At 36.2% G+C, this 25,284-nt stretch overlaps 1 protein-coding gene across 1 annotated transcript in view; it reads right to left on the minus strand.

Annotated features, from left to right (window-relative positions):
* TRPA1 (transient receptor potential cation channel subfamily A member 1) overlaps positions 1-25,012 on the minus strand; it is a 37,771-nt gene extending 12,759 nt beyond the window's left edge. Inside the window, exons 1-17 of the mRNA XM_040587030.1 lie at positions 24,807-25,012; positions 21,994-22,156; positions 20,542-20,717; positions 18,589-18,696; positions 17,705-17,813; positions 17,204-17,349; positions 15,564-15,700; positions 13,340-13,388; positions 9,425-9,524; positions 8,422-8,522; positions 6,975-7,144; positions 6,713-6,877; positions 5,282-5,396; positions 3,896-4,062; positions 2,915-3,008; positions 2,232-2,291; positions 734-832 (exon numbers count right to left, since the gene is read on the minus strand). Of these exons, the coding sequence (XP_040442964.1) occupies positions 734-832; positions 2,232-2,291; positions 2,915-3,008; positions 3,896-4,062; positions 5,282-5,396; positions 6,713-6,877; positions 6,975-7,144; positions 8,422-8,522; positions 9,425-9,524; positions 13,340-13,388; positions 15,564-15,700; positions 17,204-17,349; positions 17,705-17,813; positions 18,589-18,696; positions 20,542-20,717; positions 21,994-22,156; positions 24,807-24,926 (2,079 nt within the window). The 5' untranslated portion in view covers positions 24,927-25,012. The remainder of the gene's footprint in view (positions 1-733; positions 833-2,231; positions 2,292-2,914; positions 3,009-3,895; positions 4,063-5,281; positions 5,397-6,712; positions 6,878-6,974; positions 7,145-8,421; positions 8,523-9,424; positions 9,525-13,339; positions 13,389-15,563; positions 15,701-17,203; positions 17,350-17,704; positions 17,814-18,588; positions 18,697-20,541; positions 20,718-21,993; positions 22,157-24,806) is intronic.
* Between the last annotated feature and the right edge of the window lie 272 nt (positions 25,013-25,284).

The following is a 25,284-nucleotide window of genomic DNA, read 5'->3' on the forward strand; positions in this document are numbered from 1 at the left end:
AAAGTAAAATGTAAGATACTGAAAAGTTCTGTTCATGCACTCTGGACCAAAGCTATTATTATCTTGCCTTCCCTGCCTGCTGAGGCATTCAGCTTCCCTCCTGCTGCTCTGTTAGTCTATTTTAAGCTTTAAAAAATTATACGGACTATTCCAACTATATCTATAAGATGACTGAGTTTTTCTAGTTACATTTAACAAGAAAATATTTATTAATTATTAGACAGTATACCAAGTCTAATTGACAACAGGAAGCCCAAAAAGTAATCAAATAAAGCCAGAAAGCATTTTCTGTAAACATTTTCTGACAAAGACTGAGGGAACAGATTGGCAATGTGAAAGAAAGCAAACTTTGTTTTAGGTCCAGAACGTATCTTGCAATTAGCACACAATTTTTTTTTTGTTTTGCCGGTTTTTCAATGTCTTACATTCCAGTGCAAGGTCACTACAATGACTGGAGTATGGTTTGCTTTGATGTATTACCTGCACATACAACATTTTCTGTTGAAATATTCATAGTTTTTAAAATAAATTAGGAATTTTTACCTAAACCTAAAAGAAATGTTATTTATTGCTTACACTACAAGAACTTTGGTTCATATTTCATTTCAATATACTTTAAATAAGCAGAGTTATGGGCTTTGGAGAAGAAATACTGTGATGAAAAATTCAAACTTTTGATTTTATCTAAAGCAAGACAGCATGGAATGATGTCAGAGTGAAATGAAGAACTTACATTTAAAGTGGTAAGTGGTTCATAGAAAATGTCTTCACCTTCCTTTAGTTTCTTGTTAAGTGTCAGGGGACACTGAAGATACCTGAAGTTATATTCAATCTGAATAATAAACATACACCAGCATTTAAATGTGATGAAACAGATAATCTGAAACTGAGATAATGTTCTTAATTTTAAAAAAGTTATCCTTTAGAGACAAAAAAGCATATTGTGTCAAAGTATTTAGAACATTGATCTATACTGGTAGTTGGTTACTCTGCCAGTGAACGTAATGCCATCAAGATACACATTTGTGACTGTAAGATGATTAAATAAATAGTCATTTTGAATTGTAAAATAAAAAGTACACATTTCTTCTTCAAATAGTACAGTTTAAAAAGGTCATTCTCGTAACTGTAATTTGTTTTAATGTTGACTGAAGAAAAGCTTGTATTTAAAAGTTATGTGGCTTTGATAACACAATATAAAGAAAAGGTACAGTAGCAGAAAATTTGCAATTTTTCTGTTAATGATATAGACACAATCCAATGTAAGAATTGATAAGGTTGTTTTCAGTATGATTTCAAAGGTAACATAACTGTAGAACATTCATGCCTGCCTCCTTAGCATTATGAAAGCAATCTACTGCCTGAGATTTGGGACAAGAATTTACAAAAAGGAAACGTGTTGGACTCTGAATTATTGATGACAATTGTACTACATATGATAGACGTGGTTTTTAATGCATAAATAGATACATCTTCTAACACTGTTATTTTAAAATATCCATATCTGATACCCAGCTTGAATGCAGGAATTAGCACAGCAAAGATAAATCTATAGATTGCTCAAGTTTAATGTTACACTTTTTAAAATGCATAAACATGAAGATTACAGAAACTGAACTTCACAGCTGTTTACAGCCCAAAGGATAAAATAAGATCGGTCACCTGTGTTTTCTGTTAAGAGCTGATATTCATCTACAAGTGTATCTTATCCATATGAACTTGATGTATACATTAAAGTATACATATTGTGTACTTCCCAAACTTTCAAGTCAAAAATGTGTTCACTTCAGTGTCACAGAGGCAATAAAGAGAATTAAATCAGTAGCTTTGCTGAGAAGAAAAAAAAAAAGAGACTAATAATTGAAGATTGCTAGTACCTATCTGATGCAGTGATTTTTAAAAGTCATTTTAATACCGAGGAGTTTCTTGCCAGATATATATTAAAAGCATAGATTCAAATACAGTTATTGGTGAATAACTACTGAATTATTAATAAAATCAAGTTCAAATATTGGCTGATTTCAATTTACCAGCTATAGAACTATAATTGCAACTATAGAAAATTTTTAGGAGGTATTGGAATTTAGCCCACTATTAGTACCTGTAAGCCAAACTGATGATTTTCTAAGTTAATTATTATGCAAATAATGTACCACTGCTAACTTATAGCCAGGCATATTGTGAAATATTCCATCCTAAGACTGTAAAATGTAAATTTTTCATCCACTTACATAGAAGTCTCGACTTGTCTTTTCCTCTGAAGACTCAATTATGCAGTTGTCCAAAACCAGCTTTGCAGATGGAACAGAAAAGTGAATTAAGGAGATATACATAGCATTTATCAAAAGAATACGTTTGTACCTGAAGAAAATGACCTTCAAATACAGCAGTCTTCTAACAGAAGTGATGATTCAGTCAGATTTTATGGTATGCTTTGAAGACATAAAACTCTAGAGTTTACATGTAGGAGGTAAATAATGAAACTGTAGTTTAGAAGGCTAGTTCACAAGCACAAAACATGAAGTGCTTATGAAAATATACATACCAAGTCACTTGCTGGTTTAATAAAAAGCATTTCTGTACCATCATTTAACAGTTAGCCCAGAAGGTGAAAATATCTCAGACAGTTTTGAACCCAATTGTCTTCTGACTTTCATTACTTTTCTACTCCTTTTTATACTCATAGTTCCATTGACCTCGGGAAGCTAAGAACTTTTATAATAATACTGAATCAAAACACCCATACCGAAACTATCACTAAAATACAGTTAAATCAATTTGTGAATTTATGTTGTTTCTAGTTTATAATAATACATATTAGTGAGGAAAACGTTGGGAAAACAATGGCAAATGATACAACATAACTAAGGTTTTTTTTGTGCAGTCATTTCTTTAAGACGTGCAGAAAACTTACTTTAAATGAATCAGGAAGATACTCAACCATTTCCAGCAAAGGACACTTATTAGCACTAGAATAGTGAGAGAATGTCACAACAGCTTCTTCCCACCTGCAAAAATGAGTTAAGATAATGGAAGATGAATTAGTTGCTTCTCTTTTAAATTAACTACTTTTAGATTATTTGAAATTTATTAAAGATATTACCTTGCACATTGCAGTATGTAACAACTTTACATACATTAATTGGAAAATCAGCTATTTGGGGAGTAATTGAGTAACATTCTGGATGCTTCTCTATAGAACGATTCATGTTTAATTCTGTTATAAATTAAACAGTGATATTTCAACTATGCTAAGACCTAAAAAAATATGAAATTCAACCAAATCTGGAATCTTGGGTTATAAGATTAGGTGAGTAATAATAAACACAATAGAATACTGGCAATGTTCTTGCAACTCTTACCAAGAAATGTGATCATTGGGCGATGGTGCAACAGTTTTATTCCTGAAGTAGGCCTTCAATATATTGTTATTAAAAAATATTCCAAATTGCAGTTGAACTGCCACATTTTTAAATATTTGCAACATTTATACCAACAACTTTAAATTAAATCTCTTGAACGGTATCAGATGTATTCACATTTTGATTAAAATTCTGTAGGTACTGAAGCATTATGTAGAAGGCCAAAATGATGTATGTAAGAAGAGGGAAGACATGAGAAGGATTACTTATTTCTAATGGCTTCTACATGTTTTTTTTTAACAGAATCTGAATACTCAATCTAATATTGAAAACAAAATGCCATATATGTCCATTACAATTATGCCATTTTTTTCTATTTGCTTTCACTAGAACACAACAAAATCTCTGGAATTTTAAAATATGCACGCAGTCTTACTTATTAAACTACAAGTTTTAAGAACTTGATCTCAGTTCAAAAACAAACCAAAACACAATGGAAAATAAATTAAAAAAGCATATTTTATGTACTGTACCTTTTGTGCAATATGACAGCAGACACTACGTCTTTTCTCCTGTTGTGTATTGCTTCATGGAAAAAAGAAGCTACTGCTTTGTTGAACAGAATTTTTGCACCATAGTCAAGAAGTAACCTTACTGCTTTTGCATGTCCTTCTCTTGCAGCCAGGTGTAAAGCTGTGTTCTGCAAAGAAAGTAATACACAATGCATCCATAAAAATAATTAAAAAAAAAGTACAACATATTTCAGCATATGTGTATGTATATATAAATAAATATATACACATATTTCCCACATTGAAAAGTCACATTTATCCTATGCCTACAGCTACAGTAGTGCTAATTCTGAAGAGGAAAGTCAGCTGCAGGCAAGAAAAGACAATTCATTAATATATTTAGTTTTGTGACTAACAAACTGCAAGTCACAAATAGGTAAAAATGATAGTATCTACAGATACAGAACACCTGCGTTGTTTGATATACAGGAAAAGAAGCATCCAATTATATCCAGATGTGCTCATACAAACAAATCTGCAAGAAAATCTGCAGGCACAGTTCTATAAGAGGAACATTTTTTTTTCTTCAGTAATTTCATAAAGGTAAGGCAATGAGTCGTTTAGGAATCAAGTCACACTGAAACTGACTTTTGAAAGCCTTCCCAACTCACCCAGATTTTTCTGAGGGAAATTAAGAACTAAGCATTGGTTTCTCATTAATTCCAGGCAAGATTTGTTCCTAATCTAATAATTCTAAATTTTTTCAACACCAGTTCTCAGAGAACTTAGCAACATGTTCTGTGTTGCAAACTGAATAGTTCTTCAGAATGACCACCTCTATGTTTTCTGATGTGGAACTGTTATGCAGGTTCATGCAAGAGGTCTCCGATCCAAGAAACAAGATTCTGTCTTGACCCAACAGACACTGCATTTGTCCAAACTTCAGAGCAAGACAGGAGCTCTGTCTGTTGGACATCACTGTGCAGAATGGATGGATTTCAAACAATATGTTAATGAGCTATAGTTGATACTGGGTTTTTTAAAATCTGTATAAGCTCCTTAAATTTAAATTAACAATGTTTGTACTACATTGTTAAAATACTCTTGTATTGTAAAGGAGGCAAGAGGGACATGTCTAACATACTCGGTATTTTATGTTTTCTATTAGGCTATTTGCCTTTTTTTTTGGTCTCCCACTTATAAGAATTGGATAACAATTTCAGTAATCATATATTAATCTAAGCAATAAACTTTAACAGTGGTGAAACATAAAGACTTTAAATCTGCCACAAGAAATGAAATATTACATAAGTAATGCACAGTGGAAAACTACTAATAGCATACCATCGACGTTTGGTCTAGAAGTAATAACAGGCAAGAAACAAATAATGCTATGTGAACACATACCCCTTCTTCATCCACTCTGTCAGTACACTTCACATTAGTATCCAGAATGATCTGCATTGTGCGAGTGTATCCTCCGAAGGCAGCATGGTGCAGGGCTGTCCAGCCTTTATAATCGCTTGCATGTAGCAGCAGAAAATTAGTAATTATAAATGGAAACATTTTTGTAAATTTAAAGTAAATGTAAATGCCTTCTCATTTGATTCAAACCTCTTTTTCTTTGGCATGACTACTGCAGAGATGTCCATGCCTTCTGTCAACATTTATGTGATTATCAATGCATTATTTGGAAGTAAAAGGTTCAACTCAACAACAGTATTTGGGTCCCCCTCTCTTTTCTTCTCTCTATTTCTGTATATATCTGGATTGAACCCATTTTCTTATATGTTCCTTGAAAATAACACAATTGCTTGTAATAGTCTGTCACGAATACTTGGCAACAGATGTGGAAGAGATCATGGCCGTATTACAGATTTTTGCATTTAAAGACAGTGAATATACAAAATATTATTAACACACAAATCTATTCCTATAAATATTACTTCATCTTAGTATAATGAAACTCAGTAAGTCTTTTATCACATAGAACCTACCAGGATATTTCTTTAAAACATGTCTGTTTTCAGTCTAAATTAAGCCTAAATACATGCACATATGCTTGTGTACTCATATATATATACTTTTTTATACATCTGTATGTATATTATTCTCTCTAGCCTTGCTAGGTGTACTAGTCCAGCTAAGGACACTGGAAATAAAGGATTTGACAGCCCATTTACTGGGTCCTCCACAGTCACAAATAACGAACATATGACAGGTCTTGCTAAAGGATCTCCTTGGAATGCTTATGCCTCTAGCTCCAAGGTGTAGCTGTAGTGGACTTGGAAGCACAGGACTTGAAAGTTAAAGTTCCAGACTGTACCTTGGAGACAGGACTGTCAACTTTTGCTAGCTTTGGCTTCTGGTGTTACTAGTGTGAGCCTGGAAGCTTTTGCGGAGCTGCCAATGATCTGAGAATCTTTGACCTGAAAGCAGGACTTAGAATGCAATGCAAGTTGCCTGTGAACCACCAATCCCAAGAACCCCTATCCAAGCCTGTCAGTGAAGCTGAAATGATTATAATATTTCCAAAACACTATATTTTCCATCAAAAAGTTCAGTATTCTTAGTTGAATTTAAAGAAACCTCAGTTTCTCCAGCATTAGAAGCCTTGCTTTACAGCGAGGCATGATTCTATGTTGTCAGGTTGAAGCAATGTACAATCAGCGTAGTTTTACAAATCTTTTTCAATACAATCTTATATTGTGTATTTCTATTTGTATATATTAATATATTAAATATTTTCATATATCATATTAACTTCCCATCAGATGGACATAAAATGTAGGGTGGTAATTCTTTTTTGCCTTAATGAATGCAAATCTGTGTACTTACCACAGAAAAAGGGCCCCTCTTTTCAGAAGAAACTGAACTACCTTTTCATGACCATTTTGGGCTGCCAAATGAAGGGGAGTCATTCCCTTCTTGTCACCTTCATTCAAAAGTCTTGTGTCTTTCATATCTCTTATAAGCCGTTGACAGGTATTGATACGCCCATAGCTGTGAAAGATAAACATAGAAATTCATGTAAAAAAACCCAAAACAAAACAGATGGAAAAAATGGCATTGATTCCATTGTCTCAACTACACTACTAACCTGGCAGCAAAGTGTAATGGTGACTTCTTGTCCCTGCTCTTAGAATAGATGGAAACGTTGAGGCTGAGTAAATTATTTACAGACAGAGCCACACCTTGTCTGCATGCATAATGCAGTGGAGTGCATCCTTCATTATCTTCATCCACAACAAGATTTTTAATATGTTCCATCTGTTACCCCCCAAAAAACCCCAAAAGCACAGAATTACATTTGTATCACTAATGATCCACAGCTTCTAATAGGTTGTAACAATAGCATTAATACTTTGAAGTGGTATCTAATAATAAGAAATAAACTTTAGGAAAAGTAAATTTAGCAACAATGAAAATTTAACGTCTGCTGATTTGTGGGTGACCGATTTTGAAAATAACTACTCTTTGAAAAACACAGCAGTTTGCCAGTCTGCACCCTTGCTGCAATCCAACCACAGTAAAAGTATAATACAGGAGATTCTTCTCTGCTGCCATTCAACCGTAATACTGATTGCTGTCAGCAGAAGGCTTGTACAGAACATAAGGGTCGTCTATAGTCTGTACTCCGTAGCAAAACTTCTGGCTGTCAAAAATCATCGGTTCACTGGCTTACAGTGTAATTTTATTTCCCCCATTTCTCTTTCTCATCTTCATTTCTCTGTTTTTCATCTGCACCTTGTCTAACACTATCCTATGTATAGCCCTTCTTAAAGCAACTTAAAATCTCCTACCCGGTCTACTCCACTCCTTTGTCTGAATTATGAGCATGATTAATAATTAGAAAGTCAATGCAGACAACTGAGGTTTATCACTCTGGTTTAAAACTGATTCTCTACATCTGCTGAAAAGAGAGGTTAAACCCGTTCTGCATTACTAATCAAAGTTGTTTACAGATTTCAGCAGATGTAAGATAAGTTATACTTGATTCACATTTAAAAGGTTGTTTCTGGAGGCTAGCAAATTTAATGCTTTCAAGCGAGCTTGGGCTCTAGCAGTATGAGTGCTTCACCTAGCATAGCCAAATACAAATCCATGTTTGAAATCCTTTTTAAAACTAAATCCAAGACTTCACTACTGTCCACAAGAAACTCCTGCAGAATATGCTGTAAGCTCTTTAAGTCCTAGAGCTTGACTGTGTATGAGCACATTCCCCAGCTTTACTGCATGCAAGCTAGGAAAATAGAAGTGAAAAGTTCTATATTTTATTGCCTACCTCTTGAGCTATTCAATCCCCCAACAGCAAAATAATTTATGGGATTATGTTATTCCTTTGCCTGGCAATAAGAAAACTGTATTATTGGCTTTGAAATGTTTTAATGAGAGATATGTACCTCTTCAAACTATTATCTGTGACATGGGGCACCTTAACAAGTACCACAAACTTTACAAACACTCCAAAGTAAAATGGTAGCTGTTTTTTTCTTCACATTTTCTAGTAAGGATAACAGAAAGACATAAATCAATGCTTACTGTACCTGCAGAAATTTCTCATTCAGATGCTGTAATCCTCCAGGTTGCAATACCGTCAAATGCAAGAAATTCCGACCAAGATGATCTTTTAATGACACATTTGCTCCTAGATAAATATGGAAATAAACACCAGCAACTTCAAAACTGCTGGCCCCTGACACTAACTGATGATGTTCAAGACAAAGGAACAAATGTGTTTATAAATCTATAAAATAACAAATATTATTTGTCAACATTATAATATACAATTTTACTTACAAAAAGTCCTCTACTGACACTCAGATTTCATCGTTATCTCATGTGTGTATGCATTTTGTATTTCAATGCAGCACTAAGATTTATGGGTGGCCCTTATATTCAGACATACTGAGCACCCACAAATCAGGAGGTAATTTATATATATGCAGATGATTACTTCTTCTACTGTTTAAAAGTTGTAATCTTTTTACAGCTTTGAAACTTATTAAAGGTCTTATTAACACAATCAGTTATATTACTACCAACAAGAGGTAATATCATAACAATAACTAGCTTGCATCAAAAGCGTAGCGATTGAAAAATACAGCTCGAAACATTTTCAAGGGGAGTGTGATTATACAAAACCACAGGTAATGTTTGAAATATGGGCTTTAACAGTTAAAATTTGACTGCTGGTACAAAACATGACTCTGTATAAGTGGTATATTTATTCCACAGTTCTGCTACTTTGTGAACTGCCAAGGAATGCAGGGATGGTGTGCCAGGGCCACCTCTACCTTGACAAGCATGACAAGATGGCATACACATTTTTCTACAGCCTGCTCATTCTGTATTAAAAAGGGTGAAATCATCACACTAATTCCTCCTTTATCTCAGGGGATACCAGCACTGTGCAGCTGTTTAGTTCAGCTGCTCCTGGACTGCATGCTGAAGTAATGAATTGAAAATGAGAGGAAAGTGAGACACAGAGTTTTAACATGTATGAACCTTGCCTAAAGGAAGTATATCATACGTGTAATTCCTTTTTACCTTTTGAAAGCAGTAAATTCACAATTTTCCACGATGCACAGGAAGTGGCCAACAGAAGCGGGGATCGACCTTCTATGTCAACACTATCAATATTAGCACCCTGAAATAAAGAATTTCAAGTTTATCATAAATAATGAATAAATGAAATTTAAAAATAATGCTGCCCTTTATAGGCATAGCAGAATTACAGGCATTCTTAGTAACTACAGATGCTCCAGATAAGTAAATCCAATAAACACATTAAATCTGTATATAAAAATACTATGTTTTAAAACCATCAGCCACAGCTCAGTCATCTATAGATATAAATTTAGATTACTAATTAGTGGCCTAGTTCTAAGTATACTGAACTCACGACTCATGATCTTTGTTAGGGTACCTTTCCATGCATTTAAATACTGAAATACAGAATTCTAACTTAAAAATACTGGGATTGAAGTTCTGAACAAATACAAAAATTGAAGCCCTTCGGAATGATGGGGTCTTATCTATCAAAAATAACTAAAACAAGACCCTTCTGAATCTCTGTGGTATATGAACACTGTTCAAGAAGGCACCCAAAGATTAGTATAGTTCGATCTGTATAGCTTGATTTATTTACATTTTCTATTCTTCACCATAAGCTATGTAAGCCAAGTTAATTTTGACTCCAAAGTAAGTCTGTCAACAGTGGACACATTTTTATTCTTCAAACTCTAGGTTTTTGGTATGACCTTTCTCCTTAGGGGAAGCACAAGGACTGGAATAAGTTATTCTGGCAAAAGCCCAGTTTTGCTGTTTTGTCTGTTTTTGCACGAGATGCATATTGCCAGGACAGTATGGTCACTATGGTCACAGTATCACTATGATAATATCAGCAAAATGCTATGAGCATAAACACATTTATCTAAAAAATCCTGCCAACAAGGCAGTATGAAAATACAAATAAATGAACCAATGAGGTGTATGTATTTTTATGATGGTTTAGGTATAATTTTTCTAGATATTTAGTTGCAAATCTGGATAAGGAACACAGTACACACAAAAATCTATTTTATTTCAGGTAATATCCAAAGATCATTGAAAAAAAATAATAAAATCAATAAGAGTTTTTCCATTAACTTGAATTGTCTTTGGGTCCAGTCCTAATTCAAGAGAGAATTAATCATCATCATGAGCAATGTTTACTTTCTAGGATGGTAAAACCTGTAATGTAGTAATAAGAAACATTTAATAAATGTACGATGATTACTTTACCACAGAGAACAGGAAGCTTCCAATGTGTGCTGATGAAATGTAACACATGCAGGACCTTTTCCCCAATTACCTTTCTACGAGGTAAGACAACCTCTTAAAAATGCTCTTATTCATCAGAGAAACAGAGACCTTTTTTATCCAAGTGGCTCATGCATTTCAGTGAGCGCAGGGCAGCAATTTCCAGTTAATAACACAATCTTTAATTGCCTTTCCTCCAGTTAACATCATTGTTCAGCCTTCAGCAAAATTAATTCAGCTGCATTCACCATTAGTTATCACAACCAGGAGTAACTTATATATTGTCACATATATTTACCACATTCACAATCCAGTTGAATTAAGAGTTTGTAAATCTAGTTTCTGACCTGTGTTTACTTTTCAATTTATACATTAGTACATTAATATATATGAATAAAACATATATTAATATAAACCCAATGCTGTTATGTAGGAAAAATATAAAAATAAATATGCAATTTTAATAAATATCAATTAGAATTTATACCAGTTTAGTCCTTCAATTTTCTTTTTAGTGAAGACAAAAGAAGAAAAAGAGGAAACACAAAGTCCAAAAAGCAAGAAAATGTGTAAAATAACTGCTTATTTACTTTTGATATACACATTTCAATAAAATTAATGAAGTAAACTCCGGAAGCATCACATGCTTCAATGCTAAATTGTCCAGTACACAAGAAAAAAAACCCCAAACACTAAGATATGCAGGGAAAATACTAACACACGAGCTAAACTATGAGAACCTCCTGATTTTCATGTCTTTATTTTCCTTTATAGTTGTCTACATAACTTGTAAATACAATTACACCATTTGCATGCACAAACCAAATACTGTGCACCTAATTATAAAGGGCCACTTTAATATTATTCTTAAAGTCGTTGTGCTTAAAATGCTTACTTTGCAAACCAGTTTGTAAGTAGCATTTCTTCGAAGCTAGAAAATTTTGTAATGTTTAGAATTTACGTATATTGATCTAGGTTACTGTCTTCTCCCTTTTCTTAAGACTTCAGTCTTCAGTTATGGCAAGCCATAGCTGTACATCTCACCAAAAAAAGAGCATGTACTCATTGCCATGTTATGTTGAGACTAAATGCAAAATTATGAAAACCTCTGCAAGAAACATACGTAGATTTTGCTTCTGTTTTTTGTGCAGCACATTGACCTACAACTCACAAAAAATTGGTGTAATTTAAATTTAAATAGCATACATAGTGTTCCTGGAGAATTCTGCTTAGCACAGATCATCTTACTTTTTCTGTCTAGAAGAGCTAGATGCAACTAGATCTATTTACAATGGCTTTCATTTGCAGACACAAAAAGTACCAAAAATAAGATAACAGAAGTAATCATTGTAAGTTAATGTGCATGAAATGTGGATATTTAATGTATAAAATAAATAAATGTTCTTTGTTAAAAGCAGAAACCCATTCCGAACTGGAATTTGCTGTTCCTTTGGAGCAGTAGCATTGCTCCACCTTTTCTTTTTCACTCTTGTGTACACCACAGCATAGGCGATACCTAGTGAGTCCAAGACAGCACGCAGTGCAGGTTGTATGTGCCACATCTCATTAACCCCAGCTGGCATATTTTGGTCCATTCCCAGACAGGGCAAATGAAAAAGGCCCAAAGCTTAAAAACTGACATACTCTATATGGAAAGCTAAACAAACCCTCAGCATAGGTTCTGTGGAAGAGGCCAAAATAGTCAAAATAGCACTCAAGGAATACAAGTTCGTACTTAGAAAATGCAGTGTTAAAAGACATTTCTTCTAATATTTTGTGCACACAAGCCTCCACATGCAAAAACTTGTGCCTGTTATTTCTAACAAAACAAGTTGTTTTGTTAGACAAGTTTAAGAAGTCAAACCTCACTGTTGCACATATGAATTAAAAATAAGGACAACATCTAGTTTTGACTAAATTCAGTCCCCATAACAGAGTTTCTGAGAGAAGCAAAACTGTGTGTAAAAGAGAATTTTTCTTGATATAATTATCATGAAATAAAGTAACAAACCTAAACATATATAAAATGAAAAAGAAGTCTGATGACTTCTGAAAATTTCCTCAACCAAATGCAGCATATAATGAGTATTTGAGCCTTGTTTAATTGGTATAAATGGACACTTGGATCATAGCCAGTAGCATTCCTGGTTACATTTCTTCTCTTTCTCCCTCTTAATTATTCAGTGAAGAAATATAACCAAACTACATACAGTAAAAAATACTTCTAGATCATGCACAAACTTCAATATATGTCTATGTGACCCCAGAACAATCATGCATACATACTTTAAAGAAAGGTTATTTTCGAAAAATCAGATCAAATTCAATGCATGTTTAGCATTTATTTCTTATTTCATATCCTAAAAGTGAGGATGACTAAACCAGTTCACTATATTTGGTAAAAGATGTTTATGAAACTTTTCTGAGTAAGCAAAATGGAAATAAATTGCAAGTTTTCATCCTCTGTAACTGTGGAACACTATCATGGAGCCATAACTACTGTTGCACTGTAACTGTCAATAATGCATTATGAAATGTATATAAATCTATCTAAATAATCTATACCTGAGAACACATTCTCCTTTATTAATAACTCTATGCAGACCTGTAATAATAGATAGCAATATTCTTTATAAACATGTTGCTTGATTAAATATTTACCATTGAAATCAAATACTCTGCCAGTTCATAATGATCAAACAATGCTGTCCTGTGGGGAAAAATGCAAAAAATACAGTAACGTTAGAAAGGACAATGAAGTTTCAAGCCAAAGGGTAGCATTCTCCTCCATTAGCTGCATTTTCTAATATTTTCCAATAAATACTTAATATAAAAAGACAGAAAGATACCTTTATTACATAATTGATTTTAATAAATGGGTTTGATTTTTGTCATGGAATTTTCTTTTTAAAGTAAGTTCAGTTCAATTAACACATTGAAAATTCACTGCAGGAAGCAAAGACCTTACTGGTAGGTCAACAGGCATTTTACCACTGATTTTTAACAGAATCAGTCATTTCATATTTCAGATCTTTTGCTGTATCACACAAGGTCAATATAGAATTCCATAAACTTCAGACTCTCTTTGTTCCAGGGAAACCTAATGTCTCAAAAACATTTCACTAATTTGATATTAAAAAAATAACTTGCTATATATTTTGTGTAATAATGCTAAAGTGGGGTTTAAATGACAATGTCTAAACATGTATTCTGACTGTGGCAGGCAATTCTACTTGAAAAAATATAATACACTGATCAAAATTGTGGTGACATTTATTAATTTACTAAAAATATTTTACATCTGTCTATACACATGAAAAATTATCAAGGTTTATTCTACATTAAGACACTGAAATACAGGAAAAAATTGTGAAAGCAGCAAGCACAGCAAAACTATATAACATATATAGCTAATACATGCAGTCTAAATGTTTTCAGAAGTCAGACCTCTGTTAAATATTTTGACTCAATGAGTAACACAGAAGGACAGTTCCAAGGTTGCACTGTATCTCAAAGATAACAGTTCCCTTAGCATTATAAGAGGTAATAACACTGGGTGTACTATAATTAGAACTGATTACTCAAAAGACATGTTTTAAAAATCATGTCATGGTTCCAAATAATTAAAGATACCTCCATTATCTACAGTAGACCCCTCCAGCCAGGCACAAATATTGAATGCTTCACACACGCTCAAAATAAATTCCAAGGTGGCTGAGGAGAAAGTGAAGTCATTTTATAAAACATTTAGATGGAAACATGACAGTAGGAATGTGAAAGGATCAAGTCCTGCCTATGCTTCACTGCTCCTTCACTTCTCAACAAGTTGATGTCACTATTCAGTTTATTTATGTTCTGAGAGATCTGGGTCATTTTCTACCTCTCTGATGGTTCTTGATAATATTTTCTTTCCTGTTTCACAAACACAGGGATTAAAAGTGTCATTCTTTTACCAAGCTTTTTCCAAGGGCAATCTTTTTCATGGATATGACAGCCAGTCATCTATTAAGTAGTATGTTGTGTCTGCACAATTTTCTTTGGCATTCTGTCATCGCTTTGTCTTCAATCGTGTTCTATCATGGTAGCATTTCCATGTATACCCAAACCTTATCTTAAGTTTACAATACAGTCCCCTTGCAATTTCTTCAATTATCTTTGAATCATCTCCCCTGCCTCTGACTTTCTACTAATTATTTTATATTGTAATACACTTAAATGCAGTGAGACACATCTTTCTTGCAAAAATGTATAGATGGGGAAATACACTATCTTCCATGGAGCTGGTAGCCAGCACATCTAAGTGTCTTTCTGCCACAGAAGACTGAGGAAACTTCTCCACAGTCTAGTACTCTGGTTTCAAATGGAGTGTGAAAGACTAGAAGCCTAGAGGATTATTACATACACAAACACCATCTACAATTTTGTAGTCATAAGGAAGCGTACCAACATCTATTTGTTGGTAAGTATAAGGTAATTTTTTGAGGAAAAAAGAAAATATTTTTAAAGAATGTATATTTTTCACTAATTTCTGGAGAACATAATCCTATTAGATGAGGGCATTTGTTCCACAACCTCAGAGTCTGTTAACAATCCATAAACTTGTTCACCTACTATGCTGGAGGGAATTTTCAATACTGTTAGTGAGCATCCCTTGGCATGGTTCCAAGATAACTGGAACTCTTGATTTTGGGAGCAGCACAAAAACGTTTAGCATTCTGACCAAATTACTGACTTTATCACTAAAACCATCCCCCATCCCATGAAGTTGTTTCAACCCATATGGGTGTTCCAAAGTATACTATATAAAGTATAATTTGGTGCTGACAGTAACTGAGAATATCATAGCTCATAATTTACAGTGAAATCTGGCAGAGCAGCCTCCTACCTGTGAAGCAATGTTTCCTTATTCCCATCTACAGCATCAATAATGGATTCCTCACCAGCATAGGATGACATCATTAATTTCACAATCTCAGTTGCTCCTTGAGTGGCAGCAAAATGAAGTGCTGTGCACTTTTCATTCTGTAAATGGGAAAATGAAACAACATTTAAATATTTAAACCCCAACAACCTAACCTCCAACCTCGTAAACATACTAGTGAACTAGCCGGGATTCATGATTCTTAAATGCCTACATTTCTATGTAAGTAATGAAACTTTAGTCTTTAACTATAGTGGAACTCTAAAGAGATCTTAAAAACCAGAAAAGACTACAGAGATAGTTTTAAAGGATTACTACAAAGCTTCTTACTGTTTTACACCAAGTCTCTAAGATATGAGATAATTACACTCTTAGCAATCTTTGTAGTTGGATTAATAAACAGACACAGAGAGCACCCTTTAATACAAGAGATGAAGCAAAGGAAAACTACCAAAAACCATACATAGATCAATACAAATGAATAGCAAACAAATGTGCCCTTATAATACAGAAAATGTATTATTCTAAAATGTTTTTGACTTCCTTGAAAAGGATCTTCCTTAGAAGTAATTCTTCAATAAAATTTTCTGCAGGTTAAAAATAACTTGTTTTAATATGTTATTAAACTATTATAAGCTAGACAGTCATAAAATTACTAAGCAATAAAGTATTAGAACAATATTTGCCAGAACATGATTTAGCTAGATGGGACAAACTAACTTTGATACATGCCTGAGTCTTTTGACTTTCTCCTTTTTAGAACAGGAACATTTCAGTGAATGCGTTGGAATGGGCTTTTCCACAATGCCATAAGCATTCTCAAAAGTAGAGTCTTACCCATCACAAAATCAGCAGCATAAATCATCTCATTCAAAAGCTGCGTGTTCAAAGAATCAAACCAATAAAAGAAGGCTAAATCATGTTTATCTTTGCTCTCATGAGTTGATTTCAGCCTTGCAAACAATTTGATTAATGACAGATATCTGCAGAAATGTTTATTCATCATGAAGCTGGGCACAGGCCCTTACACCAACAGTATCACAGTAGCAGCAGTAGTATCATGAATTTGTGCTTGCTTACAAAGAAGATATAAAGGCCAAGGCAAGGCTAGGGATAAACAAGAATGATGAGAAAGGGTCAGATTGAAGATTCCACTTCTCGGAAGAGATGACAGCAGTTGCATAGTAAAGGGTTTTTAAAGAAGGCTGCACCATTCTGCAGAGTGCTCTCCCAGGCTCTGTTTATGACTCAAGGACTTCCTCAGCCAGAGGGGGTATCATTGTATGTAGTAGCTGAGAACCAATTTTTCCTCTACGGATCTGCCCAAATGTACTTTGAAATTTATTTTGAATTAATTTGAATTCAAATAAAAATTGGAAATGTATTTTCATATCCACAACATCCTATGCAAGTTGTGTAAAGAAACCTGGCATTTTGCCTGATTTGAACATGAGACTTTTTTTTTCATTTGCTGCTCCCTTGGTTTTGCATTGGAAGAGACCATGAGCACTGATTATCTGTTCAACTTTTTTTGCATACCGTTCAGAGATTTAGAAACACCTCGGTTTTACCAAAATTACATTTTGCTCCACTCTGAGTTTTACCTGTTTTAGATCAATTTGGGCTCCGAATTCGATGCACATTTTAATCATTTCAAGGTCTCCACTTTGAACTGCCAAATGAAGTGGACTGCACTTTCCATTATTGGTAAAATTGATGTGGGTTTTAGCAGAGTGACCCAATTCTTCACCTAAGACATGAAAATAAATGGATTTTTTTAAAGTGAGAGAGAGATAACAGAAGATACAAAGGCTTTCAAAACAAGTATATTAACTGTGGAATAATATTCTCCTTCCTCAAAATACAAACCTTTCAAATCTATCATTAAACAATGGGTGGACACGCATTTAGGAAAGCAGTTAGGCTGCAATCATACAAAAGTTATGAGCATGAATTACCCATAGGAATAATTGCATTAACTTCTTGTAAGTACAATCACAGTTATAAGTCCTTGTTTTCACAGTTCTTTGAGAATTAAAGCAGAAAATAGATAATGTTATTATAAACAATAAATCCTACTGAGTGTTTGGGAACAACGTATTTACCTTTTTTTAAAAGAATTTCCATACACGTCTTTGCACCTGAAAAGGCAGCTGCATGGATAGGCATACATCCTGTTTTGTTTGGTTTACATATTTTCCCTCCGTTTTCAATCTGGAAAATATCTGGATATAGCTTAATGACATACAGAAAATTCTGAATAATGAACATGCTACTACACAGAATCACAGAATGGTCAGGGCTGGAAGGGACCTCTGGAGATCATATAGGCCAGGGGTCCTCAAACTACAGCCCACGGGCTGGATATGGGCCCCCAGGGTCCTCAATCTGGCCCCCGGTATTTACAGAACCCCCCCCACCCCACCCCCCGCCGGGGGCTGGGGGGGGAAACCAAGCAGCCGCAGATGACTGCCTGCCACTTCATCCGCGCCGGCCCCCTGGTTAAAAAGTTTGAGGACCCCTGGTCTAGGCCAACCCCCTGCTAAACATGTTCACCTAGAGCAGGTTGCACTGGATCACGTCCAGGCGGGTTTTGAATGTCTCCAGAGAAAGAGACTCCACAGCCTCTCTGGGCAGCAGACACAGTCTCCTGGGTACCAGTCTCCTTTTTTTTAAATGCCGTATATGCATTGTGAAGTTTATACACAAACATCTTTTACATGTTATATCCATACATCTATAAATACATGTGCTTCATCTTGTGTTCTCATGACTTTCAAAATCAGTTTAAAATTTTTGTAAGTTTGCCGCTCCGATATATTAATATATGCTCCTAAAAGGTTGTTTCTTAGTAATCTATGCAAAGCAACTTGAATACCAGATCCATGACTAACCGTCCTCCATTGAACAAAGACAGAACACAGGAACAGAATAACACTGCATCAAGGTAAACAAATTACATTAAAAAGTGATGGATAATTATACCTACCAGAAGTGTCAGTGCTTCAGGATTATCCTTGTAACATGCAACAATTATAGGTGTGTTCCCTGCTTCACCTTCCAAATTAACATCTGTACTGCTATGCTGTACTAAAATCTAAATGGTTAAGAAAACATTCAGTCAGCCATAAGCCAAACACAACAATGAAGGCCTATTCCGTTACTTTTGTTGTTTATCACCCATAGCACTCTTGCAACTTGCTCTTTTCGCATGCCAACAGCCCGCAACACACAGGCAGAGGAGTGGGAGAATGTGGAAAAATGCAGGTAAGAACAGAAAAGCAAAGTAAAATTCTTTACAGCAGACAGCTGGGTAACTAGATTAAACACTGTATATAGCTGCACAGCAGCTGAAAGTTTTATTTAACAATTTTCCCAATACTGGGACAAAAACCTTTTCTGTAGCGAAGTGCAGATGGGGATTTTTAACCAAAGTTTGTTATAATGTCTTGTAATGTTCTGTATTCCCTGGAAAGTGGCAATGTTGTAGATCCTGCTCGATTAGGCATCTATTGGACAGATATAAAATACCAAGGGAAACAAGAAAATTAAAACAGGGACCCTTCCAATCCTGAACTCCTGCTTCAGTCCCTATGTTAACAGTTAACGCTGAGCTATCAGTATCACCAAGTACCTCTATGACTGCTTCCAGCATTTTTTGAGAAGCGAAGGATCTAGAAATGATCATGATTGTACTGCACCCCATATTTATTCCTCTACCTACATATTTATTTAATTGTCATTCAGTAATTCCAAAGAATTTTGCTGTACTGGAGGGACTGGCACATTTCAATCACTCTCAGGCAATTTGACAATAGAAACCAAAAGGAGAATTAGCTTGAATACACAATGGGAGGGGGGTAGGAGGGGGAATGAGAGCACGCATTTAGTCAAGAGCAGAGCTGTAAAATAACTCAAACCCAGAACTTGACACAAAGGCCATTTAAAAAAACCCATTGTATTTCAGATTTTTCTGTTCTTAATTCATAATAAAATCAGATTTTGTAAAAGATGTGAGGACAGTGAAATATTTCATCATTGAAAATTTCTAAAGGATTTTAAGTCTTGAAGAGAGGAATATGGTTTTCTTTCGGGTTTTTTTGTTTTTTGATGAAGTAATAAAAAAGACAACTTTAAAGGGAGAACCAAGTGATACAGTTTTAAGATTGCATTCACCTTGTAAATTCAAAATCTTTACAAATTCTAAAATTCTATCCAAATGCTGCATATGAAGAAAACATTCTCATTGCACTTGGACAAATGATGAAAAAATTATGGTGCTTAAAATCTCAATGCTGTTGCTATTTTACAAGGTTCAAAATGGACACCTTAGTAATTTCTTCACAATATATTTTTGTGATTTTTAATTGCAGCTTTAGTTCTGCTATTATTCAAATTATTATTAAAATCTTGGTTTTAAGAACTGTGTTTTCTGACTAATTTTAATCTGGTTTTCATTAAAAAAATGCCATATGAAACTAGAAAATGTTGATACTTCTATGACTCCCTATACAATTTTAAAAAAAATAAAATCATAACATAAACATTTGAAATGACACGTGCCTACATGAAATTTTAGTGTTAAAAAGAGCCTTTTTTTCTTTTGAAAAAGAACTTTCTGAACTTTTAAAATTCAGAAACTAAAAGAATTCTCCATGAAATGTAACAACTACTATCGTTACATAAATATCAGTATTTATATAAATCAGTAGGTTATTTTTGACATAAATATCAGTATTTATATAAATCAGTAGGTTATTTTTGACTTGCTGTGCTAAGAAGACACAAACATTTCTATAAGCATCCTATGTTACACAACCTACTCTCTAAACAAAGCACACAGGGGAGATACAGCATGTATAAACAAGGTCTTGGCATTCTGCACGCAGCTGCTGTTGAGCTACTTATTAAGTCTGTAGATTTCTGAGGACTTTAGACTTACCTTAACAATTTCATTATGCAGGGACTGCACTGCCATGTGCAAAGGTGCCATCATATTGGAGTTCAGAATGTTTGGATTGGCTCCCCTGCTAAGAAGCAAACTAACACTTTCAACCTGGTTTTTCTTTGTGGCCCAGTGCAGTGGGGTATTTCCGGAAGAATCCATCACATTTAGTACTAGGCCCAAAGAGAGAAAACAAAAACAAAACCAAAGCAAAATCATCACATGTTCTGATTGTACTGGGAAAAAAAAAAAAAAAAAAAGTGTCCTCAATGGAGGTTTAGGTCTGTGCTACTGCATTTCTTTGAAGAAAAAAAAGGAAAGATTCCATGTCACACAGTGCATTGTGTTATCTTGATTAAATATTGTGCTGAATACGCAGTATTAGTTAGAGAGATGGGAGGAGTGAAACATCTGTTTCTTGCACATTATTTTTCTCCCACCAAGGGTTACTTGATTTCTCTTTCCTTGTCTCTTCTCTTTCCTATCTTACTCAACTTTGCAGCTATTGCTTTAGAGAATGCACAAAACAAGTGCATGTGAATAACTAAAATAAGAGATACTGAATAAGTGCTTGTAAATTGTAAGATCAAAGACCCTATCTATTCTGATTCACTTGAGAACACAGAAGCCAATCCATTCATGCCCAGTGATAAAAATGGTCTATTGTACACATATATTCTGAGATTCAAAATTTCAAATAAACTTAAACAAATATTCTAAAAAATCAAGACAAAAGTTATATACTGAAAAGAAAAATAAATTTCAGCCAGAGTAGTCTAAAATTAGATTGGCCATCACTGGGTGAAAAAATGAGCTTTTCAGGGCTATTGTATGTTTGCTCAGTAGCTCACAGTCTATCAGTGGAGTACTATGTAGTTCACAATGCTTACTAATAGCTACTAAACGACACTTTACACAGAAAGTTTTTCCATCATTGAAGGCCCCCATATTCTCCTATGTACCACTTCTTCCCTAAACTTTTTTAGATGGCCTATCTCATCAAATGTTTACTCTTCCCCGCTACTAATTAAGTTATACATTGTTACAATGACAACTTCAATGACAAGCATAAGAAGCCAAATTAATTCTCTTTTAAATTTCCTGTTATTAGAAATGTAACAAAAGACACATAACATAAATAAGGAAGACAAAAAGTCAGCCTACTTGTACTTCGCTGAAGTTTTCTTTTTTATTTCTGAGGACTGTAAACCTGAGTCCCAACAAAATAAGATATATTGATTCACTGCATTAGAGAGAAAACAGTCCTAACAAAAAGGGCAACCCAAACCACACCTGAGACACTGCAAACTGTGGCAGACAGTCTGAATTCTATTTAAAACTGTAAATGTAGATAACAAATACCAGTTCTGCTTCAGTTGAGTAACAAACATTTAGATTATTGAACATTTTTATTCTATTAAATAAGATATTTCATAAAATGTGTCTTACCTTCACAGGAAGAATCGTCTATGATCAGCTGCATTAATTCTATTTGACCTCCTTCCGCAGCGTGATGCAGTGGGGTGGCATTTAATTCATCCACTTTGGTAAGCCCAGAACGATTCTTCTTAATGAAGCTCCTTAGCCTACAGGCGCTTCCATCTGAAATCACCTATTTTGGACACAAATTTTCTTATTTTCTCATTCTCTTAATAGGCAAAATGTTAGCAATGCTATAATGTGTTACTGTGGGCATGTTACCACTCAATAATCCTCTCCCAACTGTTTCGTTGCATACAGAAGTACACAAATCCTGATCAAATTGAGTTAACAGTCAAACTCAGATCGATTTAATTCGTTGTAAAATCAGACCCAGATGAGAAACAGTGCAGAATTAACAAAAATGGAAATTATCTTGAATACATTATTTTGTCTTCTGTTGTACATCCAAGATCCTCCCTCCACCATGGAAAATCTCAAAAAAGCAAATTCATCACTTACTGTTTTATACTCTCTACAGCTTTGGCCATGCCAGATACATTCAACAGAGAGGAAAAAATAATAATCTAGACAAACGCCTTTTCTAGATGTTTCTATAGAGAATGATATTATGCCCTATGCTCTCAAGTTCAGCTGTTGGGTTTCTGTGATGTTCTTTATGTCAGAGCAACCAATAAATTCTTTAATTTCATCAGTATCCTAAAAGCATCCCATAGGCTACTATCTCAGCCTGAAACAACCCAGCATCTTCATAGCACAGTACAATAAAACCCCCTCTGACAGCTCAGCCCACTTATACCTTGATACCTCCCTGGTACTGTGCTTTGCAACTGAAGCCCGCTATGGCAACATTGCTGATACTTTATGATGTTCTCCAAATATTTTTGTTAAGAGTGTTTCAAAATCCATAGTTGTATATGAAGAAAAGTGATAGAAAAAAATGATTGCAGTAGAAGGGGCAATAATTTAAAACCAAGTTATTAAAAAGTTAACAGGGAATGAAAAAGAAGAACAATTCCACAACATTAAAAAAAAAAAAGAAAAATGCATATCAAAAATAATGCAGACTTTCCCAATGATGTGTAAGCAAGCAAAGGGTAAAAAAATGCAAATCCTCTAAAATCACTGTTCCTTCTCAGCTGCAAAAGAAAAGGAAAACTTTGCTCTCCAGGATCGCCTGAGCCACAACGACTCAACTATTGTTGCTGTCAAGAAGGAAATACACATTACCGGCAGCCCATTCATACTCTTAAGCACGTGTTTAACTTCAGCTTAGCCACACTGACCTCAAAGAGGTTACTTCTGTCAATAACGTTGCAAATGCGTTTAAAGATTTAGAAGACTGGGGCCAGTACAGGAGTAACATCTGCTTCAAAAGTGCAATCAGAAAAAGATAATTTCCATTGTGGAAAGGGTACTTAAGTTTCAACTGTCACAAAAATAAGAGGTCAATTACATACACAAATATCTATACATTTTATACACATCAAAAACCTATTTAAGAAAACCTTATTACAAAGCCCAGTATCTTCTATTCCTTCTAATATTCTAACTTATTTTAATTTTAATGAATTTTAAATCTTTCTATTGAATTAGACCACATTTTATCACTCATTACATTGGAATTTTTCATCAGTAAGACCAAATGTGGCATGATGATAATTTCTGTCAACAAAAATAAGATTTTTCAGCCAATAATGCAGTGTTTCATTAATAAAATGGGAAAGGAAGAAATCAGTTGGGTCTCCTCAGTACTTTGGTTGGTTGGTTCAAAACAGCAAAGCAAGTTATTTTAAACAACAAGCAGCTGCTTTGCCCTTCACAGGTGGCAGATCACCCACCACAGTGACAAGCTGTATTATGCTGAAGAGGTGCTGCTCAGGACTATAGCTAGCACACAGAAAACAAGGCTGGAAATGACCTCAAGAGGTCTTTAAACTCATTCACATACTTTGCCAAATTCTTTTAGCCTGCTCTTACAAATCTCCTAAGTTACCCAAGTCATTCATCCTATAAGCAACCTCTTCCTTCGCTTGATATGTCTTACTCTTAGAAAAGGCTTCCCTGACACTTGGTCTGGGTCTCCCTAGCTGCAATACACATGCACAGCTTCTTGTTCTGCTCTCTGTGCAAAAGAGAAGGTGTTAGATCCTTCCTGGCAGCAATTTCGCATTTGTAGGTTGGTGCTGCTGGTTCCCTTTGCCTTCGTTACAGTCCCAGCGCTTCTAAACCTTCCAGACGTTTTTGCTAGACGGTCTGCCGATTCCCATCATAACTTCTGGACCTCCCTCTAAGAGTGGGACCTTTTCTGGGGAGCCATGCCCGGGGGGGATGTGAGCCCACGGCAGCTGCCTGCTAGCCACCACCCACCCCTGCGACCCTGCGTCCTCCTTCGCCAGCTCCCCTCCCGCATCCCCACTCGCCCCGGCTCGGACTTGGCCACACAACGCCGCAGTGTCCTGTGCCTTCACACCCCATGGCCAGGGAGGCTCCCAGCCCCTCTCCCACCCCTCGGCTCTTCCCTCACGGCTCCCTTGACGAGTGAGGGGAAAGGGTCTCCTGGAGCAAAGGGTGTCCGGGACACAAACAGTGCCAAGCCCGCACAGCTACCTCCAATCCCGACCTCGCCCCCACCCACCGCACCCTCCACCTTCACCCTCCGCGTCCCAGCGCCCTCCCAGCGCCTGCCAGCCTTGGGCAACGTCTCGTCCCACGCCGGCCTCGGTGTTTCGGGCAGCTGGGCTGCCCCGCGGCTGCCCCCTCACTCACACCCGCCACCCCGCTCCGGGACCGCCACCCGCTCCGCGCCCCGCCGCACGCACCTTGAAGACATCCTGCGAGGCGACGGAGGCGGCATCCGCCTCGCAGACGACGCCCTGGTAGGAGCTGGAGGCGGCCGCCTTCTCCCGTGACTGGCAGAGCCGCAGCAGCGAGCGCTTCATGGCGCCCACCCGCCCGGCTCCGAGCAGCGCCCGCCCCGCCCGCTCCGGAGACCTGCGAGGCGAGAGACCGAGTGACGGCCCGTGCCGAGGCCGCGCCCGGCCACCCCGCGAAGCGGCGGCAGGAGGCGGGGAAAGCGGGCGGGGGCGCTCCCGCCGCGGACCCCGGCAGGCAGAGCTGCGCTCCGCCGCGGCGGGCACCCCGCCGACGGGCAGGTCCGGGCGGTCCCCCGCAGGGGCCGCCGCCTGGACCCGCGCTGGGTGGGCGCTGGGCGGCCGCCCCCGCAGGCCGGGTGGGAAGCCGCGGCGGCCACCGCTGGCGGAGTTAACGGCCACCGCAGGGTTTTAGGGGGTATGTGGC

Source organism: Falco naumanni, chromosome 3 (assembly GCF_017639655.2).
Source record: "Falco naumanni isolate bFalNau1 chromosome 3, bFalNau1.pat, whole genome shotgun sequence".
Taxonomy (NCBI): domain Eukaryota; kingdom Metazoa; phylum Chordata; class Aves; order Falconiformes; family Falconidae; genus Falco; species Falco naumanni.